This window comes from Saimiri boliviensis, chromosome 12 (assembly GCF_048565385.1).
Source record: "Saimiri boliviensis isolate mSaiBol1 chromosome 12, mSaiBol1.pri, whole genome shotgun sequence".
NCBI classification, from domain to species: Eukaryota; Metazoa; Chordata; class Mammalia; order Primates; family Cebidae; genus Saimiri; species Saimiri boliviensis.
In genome coordinates this window covers 111,483,081-111,502,565 of record NC_133460.1, presented here as the reverse complement: position 1 = coordinate 111,502,565, position 19,485 = coordinate 111,483,081, and the positions used below count along the sequence as shown (strand labels likewise).

At 50.2% G+C, this 19,485-nt stretch overlaps 1 protein-coding gene across 2 annotated transcripts in view; it reads right to left on the bottom strand.

Moving 5' to 3' along the window:
- DOCK1 (dedicator of cytokinesis 1) overlaps positions 1 to 19,485 on the bottom strand; it is a 535,347-nt gene that overhangs the window by 20,741 nt on the left and 495,121 nt on the right. For both annotated transcript variants that reach the window (XM_039465108.2, XM_039465109.2), the window contains exons 44-47: positions 16,901 to 16,987; positions 13,686 to 13,862; positions 12,487 to 12,570; positions 6,670 to 6,807 (exon numbers count right to left, since the gene is read on the bottom strand). In XM_039465108.2, coding sequence (XP_039321042.1) covers positions 6,670 to 6,807; positions 12,487 to 12,570; positions 13,686 to 13,862; positions 16,901 to 16,987 — 486 coding nt within the window. The remainder of the gene's footprint in view (positions 1 to 6,669; positions 6,808 to 12,486; positions 12,571 to 13,685; positions 13,863 to 16,900; positions 16,988 to 19,485) is intronic.

Genomic DNA, 19,485 nt, shown 5'->3' with positions numbered 1-19,485 from the left:
CTCACATGCACAGTTCACAATAATGTTCGTGCTCTCATTAGAATCTAATGCCACTGCTGATCTGACAGGAGGCGGAGCTCAGACGGTAATGTTCTCACCTCCTGCTGTGGGGTCCAATTCCTAACAGGCCACAGGCTGGTATCAGTCCACTGCCTGGGGGCTGGGTCCCCTTGCTGCGAAGGACCAGGTAAGTATTTTAGGTTTGCAGGCCAGATGGTCTCTGCGGAAACTACTGCGCTCTGCCATGACAGCATACAAGCAGCCACAGGCAATACAGAAATGAGTGAGCATGGTCGCCTGCCAATAAAACTTTATTTACACAACCAGGCTGGGGGCCACAGTTTGCTGACCACTGACTCTGAGCAACATGCAGCTGGGATTTGCCAGCAGAGAAGAGCTGGTCAGTCTTGGACTTGCACCAACGATGGTGCCAGGGGATAGCTCCATGGAGACGTCCATTATAATTACTCTGCCTTTAGATGAAACTAGAAGGAAAATGTGTGGGAAGTAGAAAAGTTCCTTTCTAAGGTTTCCTTTCTTGTTAAAGAATAAATGTGCTAATAACTTCATTAAGCCCTCCCCATCCTATGTAGCTGTTAGACATGCCGTGCTTATAGGCACATAGTACATTCTATGTCCTTGTACTTTAACCAAGATCTCTGTGCTGGACGTGCTCACAGGCATGTCTCAGTTCTCCATTGCTTTTACCTGTTTAGAAAAGTTTAAGTTATTAGCCAGTCAGGTTTTAGTTTAGATTGTGAGGTCAGGCTCCAGCCAACGGAGATCAGACACAGCAGTAAGGATGACCCCAAATACGTAAGGAATACATTTATCTGTCTTCCTTTATTCATTGTACTCTTGTGGCAAGATGGCTAGCGAGAGTACCTTTTCTGCAGTCCAGGAAATAAAAATCGTGTTGCCGAAAGATCCTTTGTCTCAGTGCTAATTTTTCTTTGTGGCATCGAGCATCTATTTTCAGCTATTTCCAACAAAATGGTTGCTTACGGATTAGCCCCAATTGTGAAAACGTTACCCTATATGTAATCTAGAGACTCAAGTCTACATAATATTCTCTTGTCAGCCTTCCTGAAACACAGCCAGAGGGCAAGCCAAGGCCTCACTCTCTGGAGTGCTTCTCCCATGCAGCCTCTCAGCTGGGTCCTGGGGCCCTGTTTTGTGTCCTCACTATTCCTGAAGATCCTGAGGAAGAATCCTGTTCGCTACTCTAGGTCCATCCTGGCTGCCTCACCTCCCACCCCCAGCACCATCCACCCACCTCGGCCACTGCATCTTCTCTCTGGCATCTAGGAGGGACTTGAAACCTCTCTTACATTTTGAATGGGACGTTCTGGTGCTCTCTATCTTTCAAAATCCATACCATCACTTGCCATTTCTTCCACGGCAGCAGCTTCTTGCAGACAAGCTCAGAGGTGGGGAAGCCAAGGCCATCATCGTGTTTCTGAACCCACCACTCAGGCCGTCCCACCCACCTATCCCACTGTGGCTCCCTAACTGGCCCTCCCCTGGAACTGCCTCTGCCTTGGCTTCAACATGAGACTTTCTAGCTACAGGTGGAAAGAAGAAGAAGGGAAGAGAGCCCACGTGCTCATACTCAGGGGGTTTCCATGGCTTGGAGGATGCAGCCTTGAGTACGTTCCATGGTCTACTGGGCAGGTGGAGAAGCCGCACACATACAGTGGAGAAAAAACTTGACGTGTGACATTTGGGTGGGCCCCGAGCACTGGGAGCCCCACTTCAAGATGTCCAGTGTGTCGGCTTCCATGTCTCTGTGATAAAATGATCTTTACAGCAGCATGAGGACGTGGGCACTGAGTGAGTGGTGCCCAGGAGGGAGCCAGTCAGGGACCAGGAGGTGGAGACCCAGTGAGGACAACCTTATGGTAGCTCCTGGAAGGCCCAGAAAGCAGTCCCTGGTCCCCAACATCCCACCACCAAGGGCTGGGGATGTCCCTTGGAAGGTGACCTTGAGTCTTGGTCATCTTGGTTGAGATGTGTGAGAATGGATTGGGATGAATAAAGGAAGGGGGGTGGCAGGAGGATTGTTCCCACCATGAAGGGACAGAGGCCACTCTTGGGGTCCCACATTTGCAGGGTGCTCCATGGGTGTGACTGTCCCTGCGTACGACCATGGCTTCTACTGGACAGCTTGCCTTATAATTCCTTCTTGATTGAGCAAAGTCATTAGAGATCAAGACATCAGGCCTTTCTTTCTTTTTTTTTTTTTTTTTTTTTTTTCATTCGATTCAATTAGAGTCTCACCCAGTTCTGAGAGGTGTGACTCCAGCGCCAGACACTGTGAGTTAAAGCAGAACTGGTGGGTAGGAGTTGGGGATACTGGAAGTAGGCTAGGATTGAGGCCCTGGCCCCAACGGTGTGACCTTCCATAAAACCCAGAGCCACTCAGAGCCTCAGCTTCCTCCTGAGCACAAAGGGAGTAGACCTCCCTGCCTAGAGGGCCAGTGTTAGGACTAAATGAAATGATGCCGGGGATACCCACAGGGCTCATGACCCTGATGGCTGCTGCTGTCCTCGCTGCCTGAGCAAACACTTGTTCCAGCTTCCTTACCAAGAGCGACCCTCTGGCCCTGCCCAATGACCCTGAGTTTTACCTCCCTGTCTACCAGCTGAGCTGTAACATCCCACCGTGAGCCAGCCACAGGCGCTTACTGCCCACGGTCTTGGATAGGAAGGGGCTGGGATGGGGGGATTGGTGGAACTTAATCACAGGGACTGGTGCTGTACCAGGATGTGAGTGGAGAGAGTGAGAGGCAGGCACGCTTCATCATGATCTGGAATGTCCCTTTCCAAATGCTACGCAAATGCCAACTACAGCCTGGAAACTCACAGAGGGTGACATATTGTCCCTTGCAGACGGTAGGTAGGGGAGAAGGGGCTGGGCGGGGACAGGAGATTGGCAGGCCCAGCAGGGAGGGTGCGAGTGTGGCCTGGGAACCTTGGCCACCCCTCAGAGGCCACAAGACTGAAGGACACAGCTGCACGATCAGCTCTGCATCTAAAACAGAGCCCTGGCCACTGGCTGTTCCTGTAGGCCACGTCACACTGCTTCTCCTCCCCATGGACTCCAGCACGTGGAACAGGTGAAGCTAAATGCTCCTGCTGAGGAGGGGCTATCAGCTCTACCTTCCCATCAACACCCCTCCCAGCAGCCTCTGAGGAACTCCAGGGTCCCACGGATCTCAGTTAAGAGAACCACTGGGATGGATCCCCTTGGTGACTGTGGAGGCAGGGCGGGAGAGGAGAAATCCTGGAAGCTGGGGGAGCAGGTCAGGGGCCAATTGTGATGGCAAAGATGGTGGGGTGAATCCCAGCACCACCAGGGGGTACCATGGCTAGAACTAGCTTGAGGAGGAACGGTGACTCCTGGGTCTCTCCCAGGTCTGGGTGGCCAGTGGGTGGTTATGACAGGAGCTGGGGAAGGGGGAGGGGGATGATGGAGTGTTGGGCTTATGGCTCTCCATGGTGGCTGGAGTGATGAGGAGGCCGGGAGTGGAGAGAGTGCAGAACCAGGAACGGTTTCCCTGCTCCTAACCGGACTTGAAGAGGTAGATGAACATTTGGTGAGAAACTTAAAGCTCTTTTTCACAAGCCTGAAGGCCAACACACATGCCTCCTGCACACTGTGGGCCAGTGAAGGCACAGGGGCCAATGCCGAATGCGGCAGGTGCTCACGGGGCTCATCTGCAGGGCCCTGGAGAAGCTGAGCGGCTGAGCTGTCATCCAGGGAATGGCAGCTCCTCGGAGCCCCAGGACTGGAAAGATGAAAGCCAAGGCGGAGTGGCAGAGGGACCTGGGTATTCAGAAGTCAGAGGGCGTCCACATCTTCTCTTTCCATGGCTTAAGCTGGCTCAGAAAAATTGACAAAATGGTTTATGTCCTTTCTATGCATTTAAAAAAAAATTTTAAATCCGTCTTTTTGCAAACCAGGTGACACTAGATTGCTTTTCAAAGTATTGTGAGATGCTTGTAAGTTTCCAAAGTAGGTAAGACAGGAAAGGCACATTCCAGATGGCTTTTTATTGCCACATTTCTCAGGGAAGGACAGGAGGACTTGCCAGTCCCCTTGCCTGCTCAAAGGATGCTTGTGGAGCCTGCTGTTGGGGTCAAAGGATGGAGCAGGACTCTGCAAGGCAGGTCCGGGGAACAAAGTATCCCAGGGTGGAAAATGCAACCTTCATTCTGTTTCTGGATCCTCCTTACACCCTAAGTCTCCCAGTGGGGTGCCCTGGCTGCCGGTACAGAGAAGGGTGGGGAGTTTGGTGGAGATGGTGCTGCCACTCGTGCTGGAAATAAGCTCCAGCCAAAGACACAGCATCCCAGTGCACACAGCACCCTACCTGCCTGCCCTTGCTGTCCCACCTGTGCCCAAAGCAAGCATGCCCAGAAATCATGAGACATGGCAGAGAAGGGATGTGCAGGATGTCTGGTGAGCCAGACAGCTTTCTGTGATTTTGAAATATACATTAAACGATTGAGAACACAGGAAGCTTTTCACTTAGGAGAAAATGACAAGATTTCACAAGTGTTTGTTTCTTAGAATTAACACTGGCATCAACTTTGAAAGAGATGCCCTGTGACGCACTCTGAGATGCTTCTTGCCACTCAGCTCTGAATGTAATGAGTTGCGGGCTCTGAAGCTATCAAGCACTACTCCAGCATTCTAACTTGCACAAAGGGTCCTCCAGCACAGCTTGGAAGGAGAGCACCCTGATTTCCAAGCCTGTTCACCTGCAGCAGCTCCCAGTAGGCTGTCAGCTCCAGACTCCTACCTGCTGAGTTTTCAACCTCAGAGCAGCAGTTGTGTTATGCTGGCTTTGTTGGGTTCAAGCCCTGCTGGGCCTGGGACCCCCTCGTATGATGGATACCAGGCCCTGGGCTTGGAGGCACTGAGGTTCAGCCATGCCTGGCCGAGGTGGGGAGACTGGGAGAGCATGCAATGTGATCAAAACCAAATTACCTTCTCTCAGCAGGTCTCATATGCATTTCCTACCACGTGGGCAAGAGGCAGAGAAGCTCTGTGGTGCCAAATGTTATCTCCTGGAGTAGGGGCTGAAAGCACAGACTCTGGAGGTACATGGATGGGGCCTGAACCATGGGTCTGCCACGTGCTAGGGTGTGACCTAGTTACCTTCCCATGTCCGTTTCCTTCACTATAAAACGGGGGTGACTGCAGTGCCTGCTTCGCAGAGCGGGAGGCGGATAAAGCAGCTGAGTATCTCTACAGCACTTAGGTCCCTTGCACATGGGAAGCACTAAATTAGTGTTTGCTTATTGAGATCAATGTGTGAAAGAAAAGAGGGTTCAATGGAGAGTAGCTGAGAACTTCAGGGACTGGTGGACGGGCAGCCCTAGGACAAGAGAAAACCAGAATGGCACACCCCACTCGACACCTGGTCTTCAAGGAGCAGAGAAGAGTGCCGTGTGTTATCGGGGAGAAGCGGCGTGACTTCCCACAGCTCGCCTTCCATTTGCAGGGGAGCTGAAGCCCTGTGCACAGCCCCTCAGTGCCAGCAGGCATGGCATTCCAGTAGACAGAAGAGGGCTCCCTGCTTCTCTTTGCCACATTGCCCTTCATCCCCGAACAATGGGGAGTGGGGACCCTTTGCTGGGCCTAATGTCTTCAGAGTCCACGAGCAGGCAGGGTAGGCCCAGCAAAGCTCCCAGAGACAGTAAGGATGGGACCACCACTCGGAAACGCACAGCAGGGCGGCACTCTGACTCACGGCGCCTGGCTTTGCCCCCATGTCTGCTAAGGCATGGCTCCTGAGGGTGGTCTCAAGTGGGCTATGAGACTTGAACTGCAAGGCTTTTGTATCATTAAAACTCACAAGCTGCTCTCCACCCTGCTCCTGATGCCAGCCGCTGCTCAGAAACCTTCCATAAACTCATTGCTAAAGCTCTGTTCTGCCCTTCGTCCCGAGTAGAGCCTCCTGCCCCAGCCAGGCATCCCTCATTCTTGGAGGTTGGGTGCCTTTCCATCTCCACTCTGTGTTTTCTCTTCTGCCCAAAGCATCACTGGCCCCTGGCCTGTCATTCAAACTCCTGCGTCTCAGCCTTTGTGGAGGGAGTCCTTTTCCCAGGCAGTGTTTTCCTGAGCTCTGCCCCTGACCATACCTGGCTTATCCTCCTCGGTTTAGATCAGTTACTTCTTCCTACAATAGGTGAATCTTTGCTAGTAAGTTCACACTCCAGATGTTCATCACTTCTCCCCTGATGGCCAAGAGCCTCCAATTTCAACTTGGGCGGGGCCATCATGGGGGCTGTTGCCCTGTGGATGACCGAACCCTTTGTGTGTGTTATATGGCTGTGGGTGTGCACTGTCAACCAGCCAAGGCACCTGGGCCACTGTGAGATTTCTCCATTGCTCTGTAACAATAAGGCTGGACTGTGTTCACAGCAGGTAAGGGGGCATTTGGCAGTCAAGGAGATTGATGAATGTTTATTCACCCTGGTATTTCCAATCTCCTTATGAAAGGAAGTTGCTGGGTTGCTGGTAGACAGACTGCCCAAGGGGGCTGAGCCCCCTCACATCCCACTTCCTAAGCAGGCACCGTGTGCACACGTGAGTTCCTCTACTCTGGGAGCCTGTCCCAGTTCGACACCCGCTCTTTGGCAACACGACCCCCTTACCATGATTCGGACTCCGTACTGCTTCTCCACTTTCTCTTTCAGCTGTTTGAAACAGGCCTCCATCCTCTCATGGAACGGCCGCAGTGCCTCTGTGACTTTGTCTCCATGAATTCTGATCCCTTCAGCCAAAAATGGAATCTGAAAAACATAGAGGTTGACATTCCTTGGATGATGGTCTAGGAAGAGCAACGGTACACTTGGGGAAAGTGGAACTGTGCCAAATGATCTGCTTTTGTTTCCAAATCAAACAAGCTGATTCAATTCACCAGTAGGCATATTACCCCAAAGACCAAAATGGTTACACGGAAACCATTTGTGTTCTGAATTGACTATGTCCAGTTCGGTGTGCCCTACACCATGGCTACACAATTAATTCCCCGGAATAGACTTATCTGTGCTTTTCACTTGAGTTTGGGAAGAGCGGTACCTCGAATTTGTTTAGATCTAACTTCTTCTATTAGCAAAGGGTCATGGCAGAGTGCAAACGTTTTTTAGCGAAGAATATTGCCTTTACGAGAACCCTATTCCAAAACCAAATTATATGTGATCTATAGTCCTAAAAAATATTCCTTTTTTTGGAAGGGAAAACCAAAATCATTCTTCTTTAAAACTAAAAATAATCGCTTCTCTGCCGACATTGCTGTCACAAAATATCCATGCCAACACTTCACTTCCGAGAGTGGAGATGCAGCTGACCTTTAAAAACGTTCTAAGAGAGACATTTTCATTCTCCCAGCTGCAGAGACCCACCAGAGTTGCTGCTGTTGGGGGTGGGAAAGGAAAAGTCTCCCCTTCCGTCCCTGGTCTCTGCTTCCCCCCGGGGGCTTGGACTCAGTTAGACATTCTTCCATGTAATCAAGCTAAGAGGCTTCCTCTCAATAATTTATAATTAAATCAAAATACTGATTAAAAACAGATTTTCCTAATAGGACAGAACACCAATCTAAATGAGCAGATTTATTGGTATGAACGATAATAAGTACACAATTGAATTTCATGTGAGCAAATTCAAGAAATCTTATCAAGATGAATCAACGCATCGAATGTATTTGGTTGCCATTTATAGCACGCAGCTGCTGCCTCTCTTGCTGCTCCAGGAAAGGAGGGAGCAGCAGTGCTCTCCCGCGTTCTCAGCCCTCCTAGCCTGCACCGACATAAAAGTTTGTTTTGCTGACAGTTGGGCCCAAACCCAAGGCACGCGTCAGTTCACCCCTTTCTGGTCAGTCATCGCCGAAAGGACAGCATGCAGGTGAGATTTCAAAATACATGGGACATTTTAATATTCCTATGAATTACTTGTGCAGATGGCAGCGTCCCCAGGGCTAGCCACAGTTTACTCAGGGCCAGCGGTAGAAAATGCTCACTGTCAGCCTTCTACTTCCTGAGTTCCGCCTTGGGGGATGACGCATGCCGACTGGGACAAGTTTTGGCGGGATGTCGAATGTGTTGTGTCTCTCTCTGGCTGCAAAGGGCAAGGATGTGTACAGTCCCTGTCACAAGGTGAAAGCACAGCCGCCCCAGATACTAAAAGCATTTCTGATGTAGGAGGGGCCTTTCTCAAACTACAAAATGTAATCTAGTTTCTGAGTTTTGCTGTTGGTGATGTTGATGGTGGTGTGATAAAACTCCTGACTGGTCAGATTGTTTCTATCAAAGAAGCTACCTGCCAGGTGAGAGTTAAGACCATTTGGCTTAAGTCAGTGGTGCTGCTTGAACTGCAATTTGAGAGGTGAAGTTTACAAGGTGTGATGTGAGAATTCGTCACTCTCAACAGTTCCTGACATTGACTGGAAATAACCTTGTTATAGGATGGGATCTGGTCTCCTGCTATACGTCTGCTTGGGGCTGAACTGCAGGTGTGATTCTAAATGAACGAAGATAAGAAGATGCCCTGAGTAGACACATTCCAACGCACAAGGCACTTAATACACAAATAGACCGAGGCTCTGAAATGGCCTCTGGAGACCCTTTAGTTCAGTGGGTTCCACTCTAGCTAAGCATCAGTCTCTCAGGCAAATTCCTGAATCCCAACTCCAGAGCCCTGATTTGCTGTGGGCAGATCTCAGGAATCTGCATTCCTAGAGTTTCTCAGAGCCCAGAGACGGGAGAGGACTATCCCTAAGTCACACCTCTAGTTGATCAAAGCAAGCCTGCAGCCTGCTCCATAAAGGTGCCCTCCTGATGGGCCGTATTTGAAGTTTGCTCCTGTCTGTCCCCTGCACAGATTCATGCCCTGAAAGTAGCACAAAACATTTGGAAGCCCTGCTCAGGGCTTCAGGAGCACCGCCCCTGGACACAACCGTCATGCTTGTCATCAGCTGGGGATGATGGCTGAGTTCAGCCTTTCATCTTTGTATGTTTCAAAAAGAGAAATATGTACACATCACAGTAGTTTACTATGAGACTGTATGGATTTATCTCTGGATACTCGGCAGGGATGCTCCACAATGACAGCTGTGTATGGGGAAAGATGCAGTGGTGCCTTTGAGAAAGTGACTCATGACCTGGTGCCAGCTGCAAACCTAGAAGAGGTGCCACGCAGTGTGCACCCTGACTGCAACCTCCCACCCAGCAAGGAGCAGGTCAGCCCATCCTCTGCTTCCGAGTCAGCAAGCAGGGCTGAGGAGGAGCTGCCTGGGACTTATTAACCAACCTTCAGAAACCATTTTAGGCATCGGAGATGTGCTTTTTGTACACTGTTGATGTAAACTCTGCACACATGTCCTGGGCTCCCAGGAGAAAACCTCACTCTGCCCTGACAGAGTTTTGGGAAAAAAAAACCAAACCAAATGAACTAATAAACAAAAAAAGAACAAAGCATTTTGATAAACTCAAACTTCTTATTTTTAATGAACATATGACTTAGTTGCCAATACTGAGACACGGGTTTTCCAAGCATTTGCAAATGAAAGCAAAATCACAGGTAATGTTTTGAATATGCATTTTCATCACTTTGATTTAACAAAGTTACTAGAAAACTGATTCTTTCTTTTAACTTTCCCGTGACCTGCTTTAAAATTCATACTTTAATATAGTTATTAGAAATGATGACATAGTGCTGACATAAAGCTGCTCTCTGGGGAACAAATTATTTTCCTCTGTAGGACTTGAAACTCTTAAAATCCAATTTGCTGTAAAAGCTTACAGGAAAAAAAAAAATCAATAGAACTTTTGCAGACCAAACTAGTTTTTGTATAGCAATGGTTTTATAGCCTGCAGAGGAATTTTGAATTTTGTACCCCTTAGTACAAAATCTACAACATCTAAAATGGAATCATTCAAACTTTTAAACTTTCTCTCACCTTTTTAGTTACAGAGGGAGACTGTCTACATGAGGCTTACATTCCGTGCAAAGAAATCACAGTTGGCCAACAATGTCCCTTTCAGCCACACTCTGAGGACTTTTAAAAATCAAAATGCAGACAGCTTTGTGACAAAGTCTGATTTCTTCCCTTTTAATATAGTTTTTGTTTATATACGCATATCAATAAAACTTCTCACTCATTAAAATTATTATGTAAAAGACAAAATAACAACTCTTGCTGAGGGGGCAAAGAAGGTGGAATCACGCATTACTACTGGTGGGAATGTAAAATGGTGCTGCCGTCGCACAAGAGTCCGGCAGTTTTGCAAAAATTAAACACATGACCACATGAGCCAGCAATTCTAAATTTGGGCATATGCCCCAAACTATGGAAGTATTGAAAGCAGGGACTTGAGCAGGTATTTGTATACCCACGATCATAGCAGTATTACTCATACTGGCCAAAAGGTAGAAACGACCCATATGATCCTCAGCAGATACATAGAGAATCAACTGTGGTCTCTCCCTATGATGGAATATGGTTCAGCCTTAAAAAGGAATGAAGTTCTGACACCTGCTACAACATGGATGAACCTGGAAGACATTGTGCTAAGAGAAACAAGCCAAACACAGAGGGACAAATAGTACATGATTCCACTCATATAAGGTATCTAAAGTAGGCAAATTCATAGAGACACAACATAGAATCGTGGTTCCCAGAGGCTGAGTGGGTGGAGGAAGGGGGAAGCTGGTGAAGCGCTGCAAGATGGCAAGGGCTCTGGAGATGGGCGGTGGGAGCAGGTTGTACGACAGTGTGAATGTACTTACTGCCTCTGAACTGGGCACTTAAAAATGGCTGAGATGGGAAATTTCATGTGTATTTTAATTCTTTATAATATATACATAATATATATCAGGTTTATATTACAATATAAGTACTTAGAATTATAAAAATCCAACCTGTCCTATACATCTAAAAACAAATTTAAGAGGAGTCATACCTTGGCTCACAACCAAAACTCAGCCTTGCTCCACCCTGAGACGTCTCACTGGCCAATGTGCTGATGACAGAGTGGCCACTAAGAAGAGGCCCCGTTGGGATGCCAGAATAAAAACGCTCACAGTGGCCTGGTGCAGTGGCTCATGCCTGTAATCCCAACAGTGTGGGAGGCCAAGGTAGGTGGATCACCTGAGATCAGGAGTTCAAGACCAGCCTGGCCAACGTAGCAAAACCCCATCTGTATTATAAATACAAAAAAATTAGCCAGGCATGGTGGCGAACTGTAGTCCTAGCTACTGGAAAAGCTAAGGCAGGAGAATCACTTGAACCCCAGAGGAGGAGCGAGACTTTATCTCAAAAACAAACTAAGTGCTCACAGTGATGTCTTGTAAGAGGAACAGCCTTGTCCTGTTTTTTTTTTTTTTTTTGAGATGGAGTTTTGCTCTTGGCCTGGCTAGAGTGCAATGGTGTGATTTCAGCTCACTGCAACTTCCATCTCCTGGGTTCAAGCGATTCTTTTGCCTCAGCCTCCCAAGTAGCTGGGATTACAGGTGTGCACCACCACACCTGGCTAATTTTGTATTGTGCCCTGTTCTGGACTGGAGGCAGATCAACTGTACGGCATCTCCGGGCCTCAACTGGGAGCCCGGGACCCCAGCTTAGCAAAGTAGCCTGGGCTAAAACACCTGGCTCAAGCCCAAGCAGGCCTTTGCCCTCGTCTCCCTCAACTCTCTTTACCCAGTGTGGTGAGAAGATCTCGGTACAGCACCCTCCTCACCTCCCACATGAGAAAAGGAGGCCTAAGAAGCAGTGGCATAAAGCAGCAGAGCAGGCAGGTGCCGGTCAAGCTCTTGTGAGGACTGGCTCTTGACAACCCCAAACTTTCAGGCTCAGGAAGGCTCTGAGAGGCACAGACGCATCCGCTAGGTCCCGACACTGAACGCAAGGCACCCTCCAGAGTCTGCCCTTTCAAGATGATGGCCCTCTAGGGAAAGCTCCAGAGGCCTCAGGAGCATGGGTACAACCGTGAAACAGCATGCACAATTCCAGCTGGGAAAACACAACGGAGGACGTGCACCACCGCCAGAGGCGCACAGAGGACTGGGAGAGGGTGTACTGCAGCTTCTGATCTACAGGCATTTCACAGGGGCTGCACTGGCCCCCGGCGCCTTTCCTGGCACAGCCTAGAGCTCAAGGCTTCATGGCTCTGAGCTCTCCTCAAGGTTCTATCAATACAGAGAGTCTTCCAGCAGCCGGCAGAATTGAACGAGGGGAGGAAAGAGACCTTGTTCATTTGCAAGAGATAATTTTCTGGGTGTTCAAATTCATGACTGTAGCCCAGGAGCTGAGTTGATCATGACAGCCGTGGGTGGGTTCACCCAGGGACAATCACAGTCACGTGCACCATGACTGCAGCCCAGAGGCCTCCATGCCGGCTGGTGTGTGTGCTCAGCCTAGACCCTCCTGGCTTTTCTTCCCTCCAGCCACACAGGGCTCTCGCCGGACACCTTACCTGCCAGGCAATCAGGTCCTTGAGCTTCTCGATCTTTTCACGGGCCTCAGGGTGCTCCTGCAGGTACCGGTCTGTAAAGAAGGCCTGGTGGGGACAAGGAGAGTTTCTCAGCGCACCTGCTCAGCAACAGAGTTTTACACACTTACTGTGTGCCAGGCCCTGAGAATATAGCTGTGCATAATACAGACCCACAGGGAGCTCACTCCAGACCCAGGGTCACACTCTCCACAGCACCCAGGACAAAATGTCCCATAAGGTCAAACACGGTAAGTGGAGCTAACAGGCTATCCACAGCAGCAACCCTGGTTCTGGGGGTCCAGGAAGGCCACGGCTGACCTGGTGGCCCAGTCCTGCTGGGTGACAGCCAACACAGCCCTCCCAGTTACCCACATGCCCATGCCCCCCATCGCCCCCAGCCCCTGCACCTGTGAGGCCTGATCTACACCTGAAGGTAAACAACTTCTTTGGGCGAGCGTGCGTAACCACCACCACCCCCTCCCCCACAGCCTTCTCTCAGGCAGGGTACACCCTTTCTGTCTGTTTTTACTCTGTCTAGATCAGGGGTCAACAAGCTTTTTGTGTGAAAGGCCAGATGGTAAACATTTAAGGTTTTGTGGATCATACCGGTCTCTGTCACAACTACTCAGCGCTGCCACCACTCAAGGCCCCAGTTACCATTAGCAGGAAAATAGCCTGAGGCGATAAGTAAGTGCACAGGCGTGGCCTTGTTCCAAAAGAACTGCATTTACAAACAGGCAGGGGCAGGCCCGTGGCCGAGACTACATCCATGTCCTTCACAGAGCTAGGATCCAGGGAGACTAGCTGGCCAGGGCCCCTCCACCGTCAAAGTGTCAAAGCTCCCTAGTCCTGATACTGTGATGTTTTTGCCTAACTTTTATCTTTTGGCCTTTAAGATCCCAGACCTTATAAAAGGCACTGGAGGCCTGGGCACATAAGCCCAAGCTGGATAGGTCCGTGGGGGCTTCCTGGCTGTCTGGGATGCCCGGGGAGGCTGGCCGGGGCTCGGGCCTTGACTTTGCTGCAGCCTTCAGGGGCTGCCACTGGCTGCTGCTGCCTGGCCTTGGCTGGGCCACTGCTGAGACTGCTCAGTCCCTGAGACCAGGGGCGTTTCTGGGCTTTGGGGACTGTTTGGAATTTCCAGCCTGTCCCAGGGCAGGGCAAGCTGGTGGGTCCCGTGCCTTTTCGTAGTTTGTGAAGCCCCCCATGACAGCTGGGTCCACGATGCCATTCAGGAGCATGGAGAGCGGGTTGATGGGCAGGCTGGGGTCGTCCAGGTGCTGCTGGACCATGCTGTTGATCTTGTCGTTTGTCAGCTGCATGGTCTCGATGGCGTTCTCCAGGGGGCTAATTTCCACCTGCAAGGAGAGAGGAGAGCCTGACATCAGCCCCGTGGCTGCCTCCACTCCCGGGGTCTCACTAGAGGAGCCACGTGTGCTCTGGGGCAGGTTTCCTGCTCCTCCATGCACCTTTCTTCCAAACAGAATGTTTGGGCAGCTGGGCATTTTATTATTGTTTGTTCCCATAGATGAAAATTCCAAAGGAACAAAGAAAGTGGCTGCGTGGCTCTGGGGGTGGGGACTGTGTGTGTGCGCGTGGCTATGTGCTTATGGGGTGATCCCAGGAAGACACACAGCCTTGAGTAGCACTTCAACACAACCTGCTTCCGATCAGACACTTCCCATCGTGCTTTATGTTCTCTGCTTGTTGTGTAGCGAGAGATGTTTGGGAATTTTGAGGAATCCAGGCCCGGGTAGCCTGCCCTACCTGTCTGGTTAGGGAGGTTGAGGGAGGTCAAGGGAGGGCCCTGCCATGGTACCACACACCAATGCGTGAAGGAAGAGTGATGACTGGGTACAGTGGCTCATGCCTGCAATCCTAGCACTTTGGGAAGCTGAGGTGGGCAGATCACCTGAGGTCAGGAGTTCAAGACCAACCTGGCCAACATCTCTACTAAAAATACAAAAATTAGCCAGGCATGGTGGTGCATTCCTGTAATCCCACCTACTTGGGAGGCTGAGGCAGGAGAATTACATGAACCCAGGAGGTAGAAGTTGCAGTGAGCCGAGATGGTGCCACTGCACTCCAGCCTGGGCAACAGAGTGGAGAAACAAAAGGGGTGCTCACAGTCCCCTGGGGTTGGGAGGAAAAGGCACCTGGAGCACTCCAAGCCGCCCTCAGAGGTCTCATGTGCATTAGTGCAGGAGGTGGTGGACTGACCATCTGTCCTCCTGGCTTCCCCTGCATGCCTCTAAGGGACCTCCACCCTCTTTCTCAGAGGACTCCATAGGGCCTGGTCTGGCCGAATCCCAGCCCAATGCTCTCCAGCTCAGCCTGAAGGTGCCAGGGCAACATGGCTGGGTCTCAGGCAGGGACCACAGCTGCCCTCAGGTCTTACGTGAACAGACCAAACCTCCTCCCCATGCTGGGCCATGCGGACCATATCCCAGGGTGATCTCAGCAATAACTTTGCTCTTCCAAAGGAGGCATGACAGGCCCCAAGCATGCCCAAGAGCCCTTGGTATCTTCATGTCCAGCTTTCTTCCTGCTGCAGCCTACAGGGGATGGCCTGGGAGCTGGGGGTGCGGCAGAGCAGAGATGAACAGAGAATAGGTGACTCTGTCCATCAGCAACCCTAGACTGGCAATCCTAGGTGGCTGTGGAGATAACAGAGTCTCTCTGCTCGCCAATGTGACCGTCCTTGCACCCACGGAGGGACAGCCTCAGGGAGATTGTGAGGCACTGGGTGTGGCCAGCCACTGCACCCTGCTGAGAGGGTCCCTTGTCCCGTGTGCTGGACTGCAGGCCTAGCCATGCTGTCCTGACCCCACATCTTGCTTTGCCAGGCCCTACGACATTTCATCCCAGGCGCCCAGCTTTGCCAAATGCACTCAAGGGCAGTGTTCCATCTGGACTGTTAACTCCCTGTTACTAATCTCATTTGCATTAAGGAAGAATCGTTTCCTATTTTTATCAACCAAGGTTAGCCGCTGCCCCCACGGATATCCCACAGGGGTTGGTCCCAGGTGGTGCAAGGAGGGCTGCAGGATTTGGTAGCAGGACATCAGTCCTGCCATTCTGGGATTATCTGCCTTCCCGCCCTCTTAGTCAGGTCAAAATGGCCAGCGCAGCTGCAGAAGGAGCTGCATCCTCATGAAAGGTCAGGGCTCCCCTCTCCACCTCCCTAAGCTTCTACATCCAGCAGCCTGCTGGCTCGCAGGCCCCATGACGAAGGGCTCACGGGCAGAGGGTGGTTAAGAGGATCACTGCTTGTGCATGTGAAGGCCTGCTCTTCTGTGGTCTTTCACATGTACGGTGCCTCAGCAGCTACAAAGGACCCAGCAAAGGGGGTGCCTTTTTACCACCTGACACCTAACTCCTACAGCCTTCTATCTGTCAGGGACTACCTGGCTGTTAGGAGCACAGAAAGGGACCTCCAGAGCAGAAAGTGCCCCCAGGAGGGGTAGGCCAAGAGCCCTGGGTGCCTCAGCACAAGGAGATGGCTCGGACTGTGGGCAACCTCTCAAAGAGAGCTGCTCATGCTCACGCTGCTGCGGGCAAAGGAGAAGGCTGGGTGCTGGACACACAGAGGCAGAGAGGTGCTGGCCAAATCCTAGAGACAAAATAATCAGGTGTTTCCGGGGGACTCATTGCAAATTAAACAGCATGTGCCACCCGCCTCAGTGAGTTCTTGCCAGGTGAAAACAAAAGGCACTGAGACACATGAGCAAAAATGTACATATTTCAATCAGATGTTTTTATATTGCCAGTTGCCTTGGCCCTGACATTTCAATATTGTCAATAAATCTGCTGCCCAACTCTGGTTCATGTAAATGAAACTGTCCAATAGCTCACTGCAAATGTGAGTTTCATGTAAATGAAACTGTCCCATCACAAAATAAGGTTTAGCCTTGCTGAGAGCTGGAAAACATTATTTCTTTTTAAAAGGATCAGATAGGGGTATATTCTCAGGCTATTTTTACTTGAAATGAGCAAGGACTATTAATTAAGTTGTTTGTCATGTAAATGGCAATAAAACCATCAGGAAAAAAATATCTTTTACAAAGTTTATGTAAATTGGAATTTGTCTTAAACTTTTCATTTGGTTAAACAGAAAGCACTGCCAAAACAGCCCAGCTATGACTGAATTTAAATATGTTGTAAGAAGAATTGAAATTTTCATTGTGGGTTTTTGAGAAGCTAGAGTTGATCATGATTACACAGCATTTCCACTAAAATCTAGGTGGGTGAGGAGATACCGATGCTCTCAAGAACAGGTAGGGTGGTGACGTGCACGCTGCCACAGGGACCATGGGGCAGAAGCAGGTGAAGAAGCTGAGGCACACTGTATCGAGGAAGGGAACGGACAATTATTTCGGGGTGAAAGCATCCTTACCATGAAAACAGACTTGACCTCAAACCACCTTAAAATTCCAGGTAGTTTATACGCAGTTGTGTATACGGTTCTCTCGATCCACATGTTCTGCAAAGGAAAAACACGCACAACACGGGTTAGGAGAAGGAGGTCAGCAGGTGGATGGCTCTGCCCTGAGGGGCATTTACAGAAATAACTCCACAGAAGTCACGTCCTTCAGCAGGACGGGATTTGTAACTGTGGTGCTCAGCGCAGGGCACGTGTGCCTTCAGGCAGCACCTTACAAGCCATGCGCTGCCTAACAGTCACTCAGGATACATCAAAGTAGCCCCTGTCCCCTAGCCAACACTGCCCACCTCTCTGGTATTTGGCAGTGAAAGTATACTAGGTGAGTGAGAAAGATGTGTATACTCCAGAATGAGGTATGGGGAGCCCCTCTGGAGCAAGTAGAATTTTGAGAAAGGCTCTAAAGAAGTCTTAGGTTAGCCACAGGGCTCAAAAGAAACTCAAAGAGACATCTTTGGCAGACAGGATTTAATCAAAATGACCTCTGATGTTCTGATAAAATCAGCTGGTATTTTAAGCTTAAAATGTATTGACGTAACTAATACATGTTTCCTTGAGAACATAAAGATATGGACACAGCAGGAGGAAAAACCACCCTCTACCCTAAGCTGATAACCTACATGCTTTAGTATCCATTGTTCAAGACTTCTTACTAAGTATTTAAAAGTGTGTATATGCATATTTTAAATAAAAACATCATTTAACAATCTGTTTTCTTTGTAAAACAGTGTATTACATATTGCAGGAAACTGTTCTAAGCCAATGAATAGAATTCTCCTACTCTGTAAGGATTGCGCAAAAGGGGTCAACTGGAAATCGTACCCTCCCCCCTCTTTGTACTGTGTGGCTTGCGACAATCTTCTGCCATTGCAATCTCACTGCACTGCAGGGTCACTGAGCAGTCTAAGTCTATCAATAGGAATCCAGACATAAGCAGATGGAATAATGGAATGCCAGCAATTCCAGAAAACTGGGCCAAGTGCGGGGGCTCAAGACTGTAATTCCAGCCCTTTGGGAGGCCACAGTAGGTGGATTGCCTGAGCTCAGGACTTTGAGACCAGCCTGGCTAATATGGTGAAACCCCATCTTTACTAAAAACACAAAAAATAGCCGGACATGATGGCACGCGCCTGTAGTCTCAGCTACTCAGGAGGGTGTGGCACGAGAATCGCTTGAACCCGGGAGGTGGAGGTTGCAGTGAGCTGACATTACACCATTGCGCTCCAGCCTGGGCAACGGAGTGAGACTCTGTCTCAAAAAAATAAAAAAATCCAGAAAATTGGCTTGGATCTTGGAAAGCATTTATCCCAAACTTCTTAGGTTCCACAGGAGGAAAGGGAAGGACCTGGCTGCAGCTTTAGGAACACAGGCAAGGCCTCTGTCTCCTGGGCGGTGCTCCCTTTGCCCAGGGGGACAGCTTCTCAGGCTCTCATCCTAGCAATGGAAGCAGGTCTGCCCTTCTCAGATCCTCCTCTAGACCCGATCTCCAGTGCTTTCTCTCATGCCAGCATGCCCCGAGAGGAACCTCTGGGTGCCACCCTGGGCTTTATGGCCAACTCCTGCTGACACGGGCCCTGCCTCGTCTCCCTCCTCGTCAGCGTCCTCACTCTCCAGCACGTCAGTCAGCCCTTGCCAGGTCTGCAGGTGCTGAGCCACGCTGCTCTGCTCTCAGCCTGGTGGGCAGCTTCCCCAGCCTCTGCACTTGGAGCCAGGCTCCCTACTATAGGGACCGGAGCCTGGCTTCCCAGTATAGCAAAAGACTTTGCATTTATCTGGAAGCCCGAGGCTTTGTGAAGCATGTGAAGGCCCAAATCCTGCGGCTTCTGAACACTTTGTCCAAGTGCCCCGACCTAAATGGGGCCATTAGGGGATTTCAGGGCCATTTAGAAGCAGCATAGTCTCTGAGGCTCAGCACAGCTCAAAATGTCAAGAGCCTCCGTTATTCTTAGCTCTGCACCCAACTGGCTGCGCACCCTTCAGCGGTTCACTTGACCTCCTTGTGTCTATTTCTTTAGAGCCTAAGAATATATCTACTTGCCAGACGGGAGAGGTGTGAGGAAAATTCAAGAACTCCCTATAAATCCCACAGACAAGGGACTCCGTATAAATACTAGCATTAGTGCTCGTGATGACAGTAACAGGTGCAGACTGCTCAGAAAGCCACGGCCCTTAGTGAGGATGTGCAGGTTGGACATGCCTGCGTGTCTGCCCTCACTGTTCCAGACAACAGACTCTGCGATGACCAGGCCCGCAGGAGGCCCAGAGCGCTGGCATTCACCAACAAATAGGGTCTTAATCTTGAAACAACCAGCCTGCTGGGACTATGCAATCCTGCAGATTTCACCCACTCCAAGATCCCTTGTGCTCCTTGGTGACACACAAGGAATCTGGCCTCAGGGCTGGAAGGACCTTCCCCATGCCTCTTAAGAGCTGAGAGAGGAGACTCACAGGTACTGCCCTGAGGATCCAATGACTGGGGGACACCTGAGGGATTGGCAGAGAGATTGGGTGGACGCCACTCTTTACTTGAGGCGACGCTG